This window comes from Hylobates moloch, unplaced genomic scaffold, assembly GCF_009828535.3.
Source record: "Hylobates moloch isolate HMO894 unplaced genomic scaffold, HMol_V3 SCAFFOLD_5, whole genome shotgun sequence".
NCBI classification, from domain to species: domain Eukaryota; kingdom Metazoa; phylum Chordata; class Mammalia; order Primates; family Hylobatidae; genus Hylobates; species Hylobates moloch.
In genome coordinates, this window is record NW_026652280.1 from 13155431 (window position 1) to 13169906 (window position 14476).

General features: G+C 32.2%; 1 protein-coding gene across 1 annotated transcript in view; it reads left to right on the top strand.

Moving 5' to 3' along the window:
• CDH19 (cadherin 19) overlaps positions 1–14476 on the top strand; it is a 108838-nt gene that overhangs the window by 38634 nt on the left and 55728 nt on the right. The window contains exon 3 of the mRNA XM_032152084.2: positions 2651–2945. Within this exon, the coding sequence (XP_032007975.1) occupies positions 2651–2945 (295 nt within the window). The remainder of the gene's footprint in view (positions 1–2650; positions 2946–14476) is intronic.

Sequence of the window (14476 nt, forward strand, 5' to 3'; positions counted from 1 at the left end):
AGTTTAACCGCTAATTAACTGGCACTAAAATTTAATTGGGCCCAAAGGGTGAAGCACTCAAAATTTATTAACTCTCATTTTCTAGCCGTTTCAGGAGAGCTGCAGTATTAGCATGGTATCTGGATTCCATAGAACTTCATCTATGTTATCAGCCAAATGTGTATGAGTGTATTCAACCAAAGCCTTAGATTAGGATTTTAGGCATGTATTCCCAAACGTGCAGGGAGGAGGGTGTATTGTGAACACACACACGCATACACACAAACACATTACAAGAAATATTTCTCATCTCCTTTTCTTTTCGACTCAGACTACAGGTAAATAGTATGCACAGTTGGCACTAACAAGGTCCACAGTTAGGTGCCGACTCGGTAACTGAGTCTCTAGCTACCTTTACAGTGGACTGCACAGAACACCATATACTCTCCCATCACTGAATGGGGTGACAGGCTGAAATCAGCTATTGGCTTTTAGTAAATAAGGTGTTGTAGGGAAGTGCATCAGTGTAACTGGAACACCAGCTACCTCTGGGGCTGTCACATTTTCTAGTTTGTTTGCTTCTACTCCCCACATAAATCTCTGGTTACCTCCTTTCTCACAGTGATTGGTTTTGCCTATTTTTTTCATTTTATAGACATATTTATGAAACTACTCTGAAAAATGTTTTTCTGCTACACAAACTCATCAGGCTTAAAAAACAAGCGAATCACTGATTTCAAAAAGAACAATAATGAATGTTTAGGTGCTTGTCAAAAGACTTAGTAAATATACAATTTAGCTGATGTGTTCAAGATAACTCTTTGATCCATTTGTTTGAAAAATGATTAAGATTGGGAAGTACAATTAAGTGAAAATTTGAAGTGATATTTGTTTAGCAAATTGATAGTAGCAGCCTAATTAGGAAAAGTTTTTTGAATAAAAGTATAGAAAATTGTATAATACTACAGGCCATTTAATTGAAATGTGTTTAACATATGCATTTTGTGACATTGAAAGGCTGGTGTTCAAGTAAGCTTTTTTGTTTTTGTCTCTGTCTTCCCTTAAATCTGGGTCTTAAAAATGTCAAGCTCACTTGTTTTTGAAAATTACACTGCACATATATTTGCAATATATTTATTTATTACTAAACTTAATTTATCTTCATTATAATATCAAATAAATTATCAAATCATATTGAAATGAATTAATTTAAAAATATGAACCATACATTGCTCACTTTATATATTGATTCGATTGTATAATTATGTTCCTCAATTTCTTACATCATCACATAAAGAATTTCTTTTATGAATAATTAAGAACTATCAAAAGAAATATTAGCAGAAATACAATCTGGATGTTATTTTTCTCAATTTGTTTCATTACACAGCATTGATATTTGGCACATTATTAAAATGCAAAATTAGTTACTAGTACCTTTAGATTTTCTCCACAACTGCATGGAAAGTGTATTAATTTATGCAGAATAAGATATTATAACTTGAGCCATCAGAAAAATCACGAATTTGTTTACAACTGATTTCATGGTTAGCTTTGTAAATTTTCGGAGGAACTGTAACTTTCTATAAGAGCATTTTCATACATGGTGAATCAAGAAAATGTGGATTCACAATGATTAGGGAACCATGACATACTTCTCTTACGTACAAATAATTTAGATATGAAAAGAAAGCTATGCGATCATTTTAACTATATCAGAATTAGACTTGTTTTTTTTACAGATAAATTAAAAATTCTAAATAATACCTCAACAGTATGAATGATGAACTAATTTACTTTGCTTTTTGAAAATATGAAAATGAGTGCACAGGCTGAAAGTGTGTATTTGAGAATTAGGTAGAATATATTTAGAAGAAAGTTTTATACTTTCTGGTTAAAACCCAAGGGCTAAAGAACATGTAACTGAGTTGTTGACATGGAGAATCTGAAATTTGACAGCCTCATAGAAGATTTGATAGCCTCGTGTTGTAAATTCTATATCCACACAAAGACCATATGACTCTGAAGAAAGTTTGTAAAACAAAATCTCACTTTTCTTCTCTATATAAAAATTGATCATATCAGTAATATGTATTTCATAATATTGATATGAGAATTACTTAAGAACACTAATATAAAGCAATGTATAGATTTTATGACATGTAATAAATACCTAATTAACAGTCAAGATTGTTATTATCTTTATGAACCCTAATTTTCATCCTAATAGTTTCTTGTTTCCATGTATTTCCAGGCAAGAAATAGAACATCAGTGTTTAAATGTCACTAAATTGTCTTTCTATCTCAAGGACCCAGTCTAGTATAAATATTTGAGAGTAGAGTTTTAGTGACTGAGAATTTAATTATAAATCAAAACTGAACCAACTATGTTGTGCATAACTTACAAAAGAAGCTTTATTATCCAGTTATTTTTGTTTCTGTTTAGAATAATGAAATTTGTATAGCTCTTTACACTAAATATTTACTCTTCCTTCTCTCTGGTGATAGATTTTAATCTTGATATTAATATTTTGCCCCATTTAATGTAATATGGAAATAATATAAAATCATTAACTTGGGGAATAATTAACATACATAAAAAGAAAATCTGTATTTTGATTTGTCCATTTCAGATGTTTGGAAACTAAATGATCCCTCTTTCCATTTGCAGCTAAGATCTGATTTAGACAATGGAAACAATTCTTTCCAGTACAAGCTTTTGGGAGCTGGAGCTGGAAGTACTTTTATCATTGATGAAAGAACAGGTGACATATATGCCATACAGAAGCTTGATAGAGAGGAGCGATCCCTCTACACCTTAAGAGCCCAGGTAATAGACATCACTACTGGAAGGGCTGTGGAACCTGAGTCTGAGTTTGTCATCAAAGTTTCGGATATCAATGACAATGAACCAAAATTCCTAGATGAACCTTATGAGGCCATTGTACCAGAGATGTCTCCAGAAGGTATTGCATATTAATTTACATCAAAGATATATTAACAATGAAAGCAGGTTTAAAATTTCAAGGATACGTTTTGGAAGTAGATGATTTAAGGTTCTGTACTAGAACTTCCTTCTACAATTATGTTTAAGTAATATATTTGAAAAATTAGACTATGCATCAAAATTTTGAAAAAATGATACTACACATTAATGTTATTAAAATATCTCAGCCTTCACAGGAATAAAAGAAGTTTAGACATGTTTATTTGAGCAATTCATAAGTTTTTGTACCTTGTTCATTTACTGGGTTCTTAAGTACAAGAATTTCTTTTTCAAAACAAAACATATTTTTGTATCTCATAAAAGCAAACAAGATAATCTGGCAAGATATGCATAAAAAATAGGAAAAGTGAATTTATTAGACTCTACTGTATACATCAAAATCATGAAAAAAAAAAACCACTAAGACAAAACCAAGTGGTTGAACACCTGTGTGTGGCTGTATTTATTTGAAGATACTTTTCAAAACCCAGTGTTGTTGTTGTTAATATTTTAAATATAATGCATTTAGGAGAGAATGGTTTCCATAAGATATAAGATTTGACTGTCTTGGAAATTAGAAATGTCTTTCCAGTAAAGGGGAAATTGTGATTATGCAAAACTTCTCACAGTTATTCACTCAAAAAATTTTTGTAGCACAATATACTGGAAAGTTTAATTCAAAAATTTACTTAATAGTCACAAATAAATGTGATTTGATAATGGCCATTTTAAATTATGGTAACATGCTTATAACTACTTTACCTCATTTCTTGATTCATTAGCCAATGATTCAAAAAATATATATTTCATCATACAATTTCCTGATTCTTGATTTTTAACATTCCAGGTAGGAATTTAAAGATGTATTTCTACATTGTTTGGAACATAGGTCTTTAAATACAGGAGAAACAAATTTGCCTGTGTAATATATATCAAGACAAATTATTATTAGATGTAGATAGCACTTTAAATTACTCTATTTTGGTACTTAGGCAAAGAAACAGTTCACCTGCCTCATCCCTCCCTCTCCTCCGCCCCCTTCTCCACCTTCTACTCCTTTCCCTTACTGCCCTCCCCTCTGTCTCCTTAGTCCCTCTCTTCCTCCTTCCTCCCTCTGCTTCTTGCTTTTCTTCTTCTCCTTCTCCTTCTCCTTCTTCTTCTTCTTCTTTCTTTCTTCTTCTTCCATACATGCTAGGAATCTTCCTTTGAAACTATAGATAAAATTGTAAAGGAGATAAAGGAGTTACCTGCTAATATGAAACACATTTTAGTTATATACAAATAAACAGTTATTTTAATTAAAGGAGGTAATATATGATCATGTATACTATAAAAGTGTTATTTATGGGTGACGTATGATGATTATTAATTGTCTGGAGGAAACGGGACATTTTAGGAGGTGATATTTGAGGTAAATTATACAAAGAGGCCATCCATGCCACATTCTAGGAAAAAAGAATCCATAGCAGAGTGCTCAGGACTGCATATATCAATATGGAAGTCATCGACATATAGCACGTATGTCAGGCATGGCAATGAATGATATCCCTTTGGCAGAGAATGTAGCTACAGAAGATAAAAGCATTCAGGCTGACTTGACTGTTAAGCAAAAAGCAGTCGGCTGGCAAATTAGAATGAGCGGGATTGGCAAGTGTTGTAGGAAGAAGGGAAAAATATGAGAAAAGATGTTCCAAAAGAAGAAATCCCTCAACCGTGTGGAATGCTACTGTGAGGCTAAGATTAAGACAGAGTGGTGACTTTTGATTTGGTAAGTTGAAGACCCCTGGTTTTTTGATAAGTGCAGCAGTTTAATTTGTGCTATTACAGTATGCTGAAGACTATTGTATGGCATAAAAGGAAGAATAAGAGGAAGTAATAATGATTTAAGCCAAATCTAAAAGGTGTTACGCCACAGGGAGAAAATGAAATGTGAGATGCTAGGTAGAAAAAGATGAAGGTCAAGAGGATTTTTTGCTTGTTTATGACTATTCAATTGTTTTTTAAGAAAGGAAATTGAACAGCATTGTTATGTACTATGGGGAATGATTCCAGAGAATACTATTTTTTGAAGCAAAATAAAAGGGATATAACTTCTAAAAAACTATTCTTGAAAAAAAAAAAGGTCATGGAATCCATTGTACTTATAGAAGGGACATATTATAGATTAACATATTTGTTCATAACCAATCAGTTAATAAACGTTTCTATTTTATCGGTGAAGCATAATATGAAGGCAGTAATTGAGAGAGCATGGGTAAAATTTTAGAGAAGAGGAGGTACAAAACTGCCATTTTACAGAGTTGGGTAGTGAACCCATGAGAGAATTATTGGTATCATGGTATCAGTGCAGCCCCACTGTAGATGTTCAGAGAGATTGCGAAAGATAGTTTGGTCTGTGCAATGTCTAGCAAGCACAAATCTCTTTCTGCACTGCAATTTGAGATAGAGGTACAAATTATCTTTTCAATTTGTGTAATCAATACATACTGTGTGAGTGCCAGTTAGGGTCCAGGCTTTGTATGAAATCATGCAAGAACCAATGAGCACTTTGTATAACCTTTTCAAGAGAGAGAGAGGCCAGCTGAGTGATGGTCAGTTGCTATTAGAAGTGTTATATAATATGGAAATAGGGGAATATTTCTATTGCTTTGCCAAACTTCTAGCAACGGTTTCCTTCTGAAGCATTCCTGCGTTTGTGTTGACTGTGAAGTAAATAAATCAATTAATAAAATTATATGTGATTTCTCTTTTTTCCTCAATCTCAATATTAAATTAATGAATACTGCGGATTTTATTACCTAAATGTAACTTCAGTTCTTCATTATCTTTCTATATCCACAGCCATTTAAGTTTTTGAATATTGACCTTACTTACAAATTTCCTAGCCAGCTACTTTATTCTTCAAAAACAACTATTGCAAACATTTTACTGTTTCTTTTTCTTACACATATTTCTGTTGTATTGAAGTGAACTGCCTATTATTATATTTGAATCTGCACTTGAACTCAGAATTTGGTTTGAATTACTGAAGGGAATCCATATTTCATTATGTCAAGAGATAAAATCAAGAAAATTGTTAACTTGTTGCTTATTAAACACACATTTCTTTACAAGTAATGATGGGCTTTTACTGACTGCATTTATGTTTGAAATGAAATTAATTTCAAACTAGAACTTTCAAGTAGAGTTGAGATAAAACATAATGCTTTCCCACTTGTCACTTTGGATTTGCACAGTTACTATTTTTCTGCCATCCAAAAATATAAGATTTATTAGACCACAAGTCATAGAGTGGCTGAGGTTTGGAAGGATTGAATAAATAAATGAGCGAGTACATGGGTGGACAAAAAAATCCTAAATAAGTGATTAGAATAGTTTAGGATATAAATAGAAGATATCAGGAGATGTGAAATTCATGGAAATCATTCTGAAATTATATCTGAATAGCCAGCCTATCATATATGTAATCTTCCATTTCAATAATATTTGCTAGTTTTACCTAAAACCTTATAATGTCAAAAATAAAAAGAAGGGGCATTTAAAATACATGTAGTATACTACTTAATAAGCAATTAAACCAAAGCAGAGTCGGGTAACTTATCTTCTGCAAATCAGCACAAAATCCTGCTAAAAGTGAAACATGCTTTAGCCAGTCACATTACGTGGAAAACAACCATAATAAATAGATATTGATATTGTACACATTATGAATGAACATTAGTGTTAATACATTTTGTTTATATGTCTGTGTATGTGCAAATGCAAAAGGAAAATTTAAAACCTGACTTCCTTAAAATTTATTTTCACATATTTCTGCCTAATAAAAGCAAGGAGAATATATTGTCTAGTAAAAAGACTATCCACTCTCTTTGGAGCTCTTCCAAATAAATATCCTCCACCAAATTTTTCATATCTGTAGTCACTGAGGGTATCATTTTTAATATGAGCAAGTGTCCAACATTCCTTACACTTGCAATGACCATTTCTTTTTATTTTCAAAACCGGATGCTTTTGAAAATGAATGGGGATAACTAATGAGTAAGACTCTGCTTATCTTACTATTTAAAGAAGCTTATTACAGCATTTCAGATTTTAAATTCAAATATAATACATTATAATGATCTCTGTAATTATTATACAATATTTTAAGTTGCATTTTTTGGAAAAGCACATAGAAAATTTAATATTCTTCATCAACAATATGGCAAAATATGTCACAAAGGAGAGCTTTTATAGAAATATTAAGTTCACCTTAATCTTTGTATGGAAAATCTATACAAATTTAATTTCAGTTAATACTCAGGAAAATAAAAAATCACGAATTTTCAAAATTTATCACATTTGAAAATTAGAATCTATAAATCTCTTGCCTTTGGGCACATGAGTTGAACATGACTGAGACTGGGATGAATTTCTCTTCTTATTCTTCTGAATATATTATTGTTTGATTTATTAAACACAGTCTAATTTGTTTTACTTAAATTCCATTATCTCAGATTATAAAAAGTAGAGGTGTCAAAAATACAGCACAAAAATAATTAAAATGACCTAGTTTTTAGGTGACTATGGACAGAAAAATAAAAAATTTGAAGAATACTTTGCCCAGTTAAGATGACAAGTGGGCAAATATTATCTGTTTCCTGAGTTTCACTTCGAGACTTTAGGTTGTAGAGTAATTGCAGCTCAAGTATAAATGCAGCAAGAATGGGTCAGTCAGTACTGGTAGAAAAATAATTATCCTTGTACTAACAAAATAAGTTCCCAATGTGAAGGAGTGAGCAGATATACCTATACAACTGTTATGTCATGTATTTGATCATTTGATCACCTCATTCATCTTATACCTGTTTTATTGTTGCAGAAATTACATATGCAGAGTGTGGATCACTATAATATTATTTGATCTCTATAACATTGAAGTTGACAATTATACAACCCAACATCTCAATAAATTTGTTTCAGATTAATCAAAGTATACTTGTACTAAAACTGGATGTAAAAATAGCTTTTCCATTAAATTTATATCTCCATTGTAAGAAAAGAACAGTTAATCTTCTTACTATTGAATTCAAAACCAATAAAATATAACATACTAAAGTAAATGTCATTTTGAAATATACAGCTGGAATCTTGGCATTCAAACACTATAGTACACTGTGGCACCTGTACTTTAGTATTTCATAATAAATGTAAGCTTTAATTATAAAATGCCCTTGCCACAGGTTGCTAATTTCTCTGTTGCCTACATAATATCTAAATTAGTCTGCATAGGAAAATTTTTCACTTTTTATGATTTTTTGTTTGTATGCTTCCCATAATCACCAGTGGATAAAGTATTCTATGTGACACAGGAAAGAACATCATTTAATAAAGTTTTGTAAGCCATGTTAAACATCTGCATGAGAATAGTTTCATCCTCTGCATAACTCCTGGTTAATAATAAAATTTACACAACTCAACAGAGACAGAGTTACACTACCTTTACCTCAGGTTTTACTCAGTGATGGCAGAATACATCTGATGTTTGGATAAATTATTATTGATGGCCGGGCGCGGTGGCTCACGCTTGTAATCCCAGCACTTTGGGAGGCCGAGGCAGGCAGATCACGAGGTCAGGAGATCGAAACCATGGTGAAACCCCGTCTCTACTAAAACAACACAAAAAATTAGCCAGGCGTGGTGGTGGGCACCTGTAGTCCCAGCTATTCAGAGAGGCTGAGGCAGGAGAATGGTGTGAACCTGGGAGGCAGAGCTTGCAGTGAGCCGAGATTGTGCCACTGCACTCCAGCCTGGGTGACAGAGCAAGACTCCATCTCAAAAAAAAAAAAAAAATTATTGATGCTTTCATTAATGCTCTCAATCTTTAAAATTTCTGTGTAGTTTTACACAGGTTAGCACCTTTAAGCATTACAAGAATGCTTCATTTCACACACACAACAAATATATTATCTTCTGTTAAGATACTATTATCACACTAAAATTTTCTGTCATAAAAATGAAAAATATATCAGTAAATGCAATTTCCAGAGATGACCAAACTAACATTTTCCTTTCAAGCACGTGGTACAAGTGTACATCCTGTGTCACCTATGTCAGGGGTCCCCAACAACCAGGCCATGGACTGGTAGTTGTCTGTAGCCTCTTAGGAACCAGGCTGCACAGCAGGAGGTGAGCAGCAGGCAAAAGAGCTAAGCCTCATTTGTATTTACAGCCGCTCCTCATGGTTTGCATTACCACCTGAGCCCTGCCTCCTGTCAGATCAGTGGCGGGATTAGATTTTCATAGGAGTTCGAACCCTATTGTGAACTGCACATGTGAGGAATCTAGGTTGCATGTTCCTTATGAAAATATAATGCTTAATAATCTGTCACTGTCTCCCATCACCGCCAGGTGGGACTATCTAGTTGCAGGAAACCAAGCTCAGGGCTCCCACTATTCCTCATTATGGTGAGTTGTGTAGTTATTTTATTATATATTACAATATAGTAATAGCAGAAATAAAGTGCACAATAACTGTAATGCACTTTAATCATCCCCAGACCATCCCCATGTCCACTCCCCACTCTGACCATGGAAAAATTGTCTTCCACGAAACTGGTCTCTGGTGCCAAAGAAGTTAAGGACCACTGACCTATGTTACAATAAGTTTCTGCAAAGAATGTGATTGATAAAATAAGCGAAGTCAAATATTGTGTTGAACTTATTTTTATAAAGACCTTTTGCTATGAAAAGTTGCCAAGATTTGGAAACTAGCTAGAAAGACATAATTAATATTTTAAATTTGCAATTATGAAAAATCTCTCCAGAGTAATACAAACAATGTCAACTGTCCACACAATAATGGAACTCAAGATTATGACATTAATAATTATATTTGTATGTTTACTCTCAGAATAAGTGAACTGATAAGCTACTCTAATTAAAATATGACTCTTAAGAGAATATTTTTTTTCTAAGTACACTTTTGTTCACTTAGAATGGATACAAACTACAAGTCATTTCGATTCTTTGCATTTCCAAATACCACTGCCACCTCCGATCCAGCCACAGTGACCCCACTCAGGGATGCATGCTGAACTTTGGACCCTTCAGTCCCCCAAAAAGAATTTTTCACTCTCTGTTTACATTCCTTGCGAATTTGATTTCAAGGATCTTATTAATTTAAACTTTTCAGAGTTCCCATCATTTGGTAGTTACCCAATTCTGCTTACTGGATGGTGTATTGAGGGTATCTCCAGTTTTACCCAGGACAGTTCTGCTTTACTTCTATGTTTCTGTCATCATGTCCTAGAAGCATTTGTCTCGGATTTTCTGTCTTTCAAAATGACTATTATTAAGTCATTAAAGTAACCCAGAGTGAGTTTTGCAAACATCTGTTTTGTACTTGTAGCTTCTTCCATGGAGTGTGAGAAAGTGTGTCAGACAAATGAGCAATAAATAGACTTCTCTTAAGACATAGTTAAATCTGAAAGAGGACAAGGGATAACCCAAAGGCATTGTATGATAAAATAGTTAAACTAAGAAACTCATTAAATGATGTAAATACTTATGAAGAATATTCTTCTGGTGCTATATTTAATGTTAAAATCTTCTCTAAAAAAGATTTTATTAATGTGCACATATATTATTTGTCTTTTGTTAGAAATATCTATTTCTAGTATAAAATGGAGAATTTAATTTTTGATTTACTAATGTAGTAAGATCCACTTTGCAAGTATTAATGCTATTAGAATAAAATGTTCATCAAATGAATGAAGAGAGACTAAAGACGTTAGATATATATGACCTGTACCATGCTTCATGGTCTTATCAGATAATGCACCGTAAATATGCTATCCTTCTTCAGTAGAGTAAGAACAACCAATCCAGGCTGGGAAGCGTAACAAAAAATATGTTTAACAAATTGAAAAAGAGATTTGGGCTTTGAGAAAAATAAAAAATTCACCAGGACTAAATATATGTTTTCCATAAATATTATATACATATATTTGCCCTGATTCTGAAATTTTTGCTTTTCCCCCTCTATTTTTCTTTTTTTTCTGAAAGTTTTATTATTCTAATATTTATATTCTTATTTTTCTTATTATTTACCTTTCACATTTGGATCTACAATCTGTTTTAAACTGATATTTGTGAAAGGTGTAAAGCAGGTGCCAAATTTTATATCACAAAATTGGTGTTAGATAGATGGACAGATAAATGGAGAGATCAAGGTGACCCTGCAGAATTTACTGAAAAGTTTCCCTGATGTTCATCTCTGCCACCTTCTGGTAAAGGGGTTCTCTATATTTGTGTAATCTTATCTCTGATTCTCTAGTTGGCTCTACCAGCTATTCATTGCTCCAGGGCAAATATTATTGTCTGAATTACCGTAGTTTTGTCCCAGGAGTTTACTCCTTATTAGTGCAACTCCTATAGGTATTCTTCTTCAATGAAATTGCCTTGCGGAAGTTGCAGTGTTCAGAGACCACGCCATTGCACTCCAGCCTCGGCGACAGAGTGAGACTTCCTCTCAAAAAAAAAAAAAAAAAAAAAAAAACAAAAGAAACAAACAAAAAATGCCTGAGCCATGCTTGGTCTTTGTTTTTACATAAAAATTTTATTTATTTTTTTAACTGTCTTTCCAAGTTAAACATTTATACAATCTACTAGGATTTTGATTAAGATAGCTTTTAAGCTGTGTATCTTTTTATTTTTAAGTAGTCATCTAATTCCTAAATCCAGTATTTTAATCTATTTACTTGTATCATTAATTTATCTTTGTTTTGCAGAAGTTACGATTTTTGTTTAGATATTCCTGAATATTTTATCTTTTCATATATATTATATATTTAACTAAAATAGGTTTCGTGAATATATATACCAGAGTATATATATATTCATATATTCATATATTTAAAAATGCAATTTTATATATCGTTTTTGTCCCTGTTGTTTCTTAAATTTATGAATTTAATATTTTTCTGTAACTATATGCATATTTTATTTGAGTTTCTAGCAAAAAATATTATTGACTTTATTTAGTTTTATTTATTCTTTTCCAATATTTATCTACCTGTCTATAAATGCGTTATAACTGCATGATATTGCCTCATTGCATTGTCTAGGAAGTTCAGTACAGTGCTGAAAAAAAAATAGTGACAAAAAACAATTTTTTCTTTTTATTATTTCAGAGGGAAACTTTTAACACTTCACAATTAAATATAATTACTGTCAAGGCTTAAAAGCATTCATTATCAGATTCGGAAAGTTTCCTTTTATTCTTAATTTTTAAGAAGTTTTTATTGCAAATGTAAGTTGATTTTTAGATGTACTTTGTATTTTTTTATTTTTCTCCTTTATATAAAAAATTGACATATATTTTCCTTGGAAATACAATTTTAAAAGTTTCAAGAGGATACAGATATGGCCTGTATAAACAGTGGTTCTTATGTAGAATAGTAGCAATAATATTTTAGAACACAACAACAATTCATAGTGATGAGCGGGTTGTTTTTAGGAAATGGGATGACCGGGGATGGGAGCCGCATTTCTTATAACCCTCTTCGAAGTGATTCTGACAGTAAACAATAATCAGGACATGAACGGAAGTAATTACATAAGCCTAGAAATCCTCCAGTACTTGAAAAGAGCATTGTGGTGGTATTCGTTATGACTCAAAAATGACACAGTTCTGATATTACAGACAAATACTGAAATACATATGTTCTTATAAAAAATTATGTAGGAATTAAACATTCGTTGTCTAAACCAACAAGTGTTAGTTAACCTATATTTAACTAGGAAAGGGGCACTATAAGACAATTGATCATTTCCACTGAAAGACACTTTATTGGTTTCATAGTAATGTTTTCAATTTTATGTGGACTATAAAACTAATTCCTAACTACAGGTGAATGTACAAATTGATTCACTTACAAATAACAAGTATTTATAAAAATATAAATATTTACAACTGTGTTAAATATTTTTATATTGCTGTCTGCTTTTATATTTAATTATTATTGTGATCTCTTTATGTTACTTGACTATTTCTTGAGGATTTCTGCCAAATATAAGTTACTCATTAGGAAAACATACAGGCTTAATTCTCTTTAAAAACATAGAAACAATCCAAGAGGATTTAAAATTGCTTAAACTGTGTACTATAAATCATGGTGTCAATAATAACTGAAAGAGGGAAAAGAAAGTAGGAAACAACTAAATAAAATAAACAAAGATAATTAGGGTCCTGTAAAAATCCAACATTGCTAAGATTCATGTAAATTTTACAGCCGACATTTCCAAGGCATGAATAAAAATTAAGAGAAAAACTACAAGCACTAAATATTTGGAAATACTGCTGCATATTTTTGCCCTCTTAAATATATATACATATTTTTATATGTATTAGATACACATATATAATTAGATACAGATACATGTCTGTCGCCCAGGCTGGAGTACAATGGCGCTATGTCTGAACACTGCAACCTCTGCAAGGCAATTTTATTGAAGAAGAATACCTGCAGGAGTTGCACTAATAAGGAGCAAATGCCTAGGACAAAACTACAGTTGTTCAAACAATAATATTTGCCCTGAAGCAATGAATAGCTAGTGGAGCCAACTAGAGAATCAGAGATAAGATTATATAAATACAGAGAACCCCTTCATGAGAAGGTGGCAGAGCTGAACATCAGGGAACCTTTTCAGTAAATGTAAAACACACATTTACTGAAAATATATGTGTGTATATATACATGTATATATACACATATATAAATACACCATACTTAGATCTACATGTATACATATATGCCTATATATACACATAAACATCTTCTCACACACAAAAATGTAAGGAGTGAATCACTTCTCATTGATAGTCCTTACCAAAAAGTAAACATTTCTAAAACATTGTTGAATTACACCAATTCTATAGCCTTGGTTCTTTTAAAATGCCACAGGTTACATAAGAAAGAATAACAAATATTTCCCCAGAAGTTAAAATCCTCATCAAATTCATGTGTGAGTGGTATTCTGAATATTTATAATATCACAGTTTTTATCCACTAAAATTTCTAAGTATTTGACCTTTTAGATTTTCTACACACTCAGGGAAATTATTTTGTGTAATGTATTAACAGAATACATTAGATTCTCCACTTAGTAGACAACAGGAGGAAAACACTGAAGCAGTAACTTTTGTTCCCAAGTAAATGAAGCATCAGTAAAAAATGTTCACCTGCTCTGGCATGTCACTACCTCTTTGCTTTCTATGTGTCTGATCAAGAGGAGACCTGAGAGAACAGGTGTACAGTAGGTTACTGAGCAGGCACAATAATCCAGGTATGTGTAAGGAGTACACATTGGTGTCAGATACAAAGGGAAGTCAAGAGAAATGAGAGTTGTTTCCATGTCTTTGCTATTGTGAATAAGTCTGCAGTGAACATGGGAGTGCAGATATCTTTACTAGTGGTGTATTTCATTTTCTTTAAATAAATACCCAGTAGTGGGATTGCTGGGTCATAT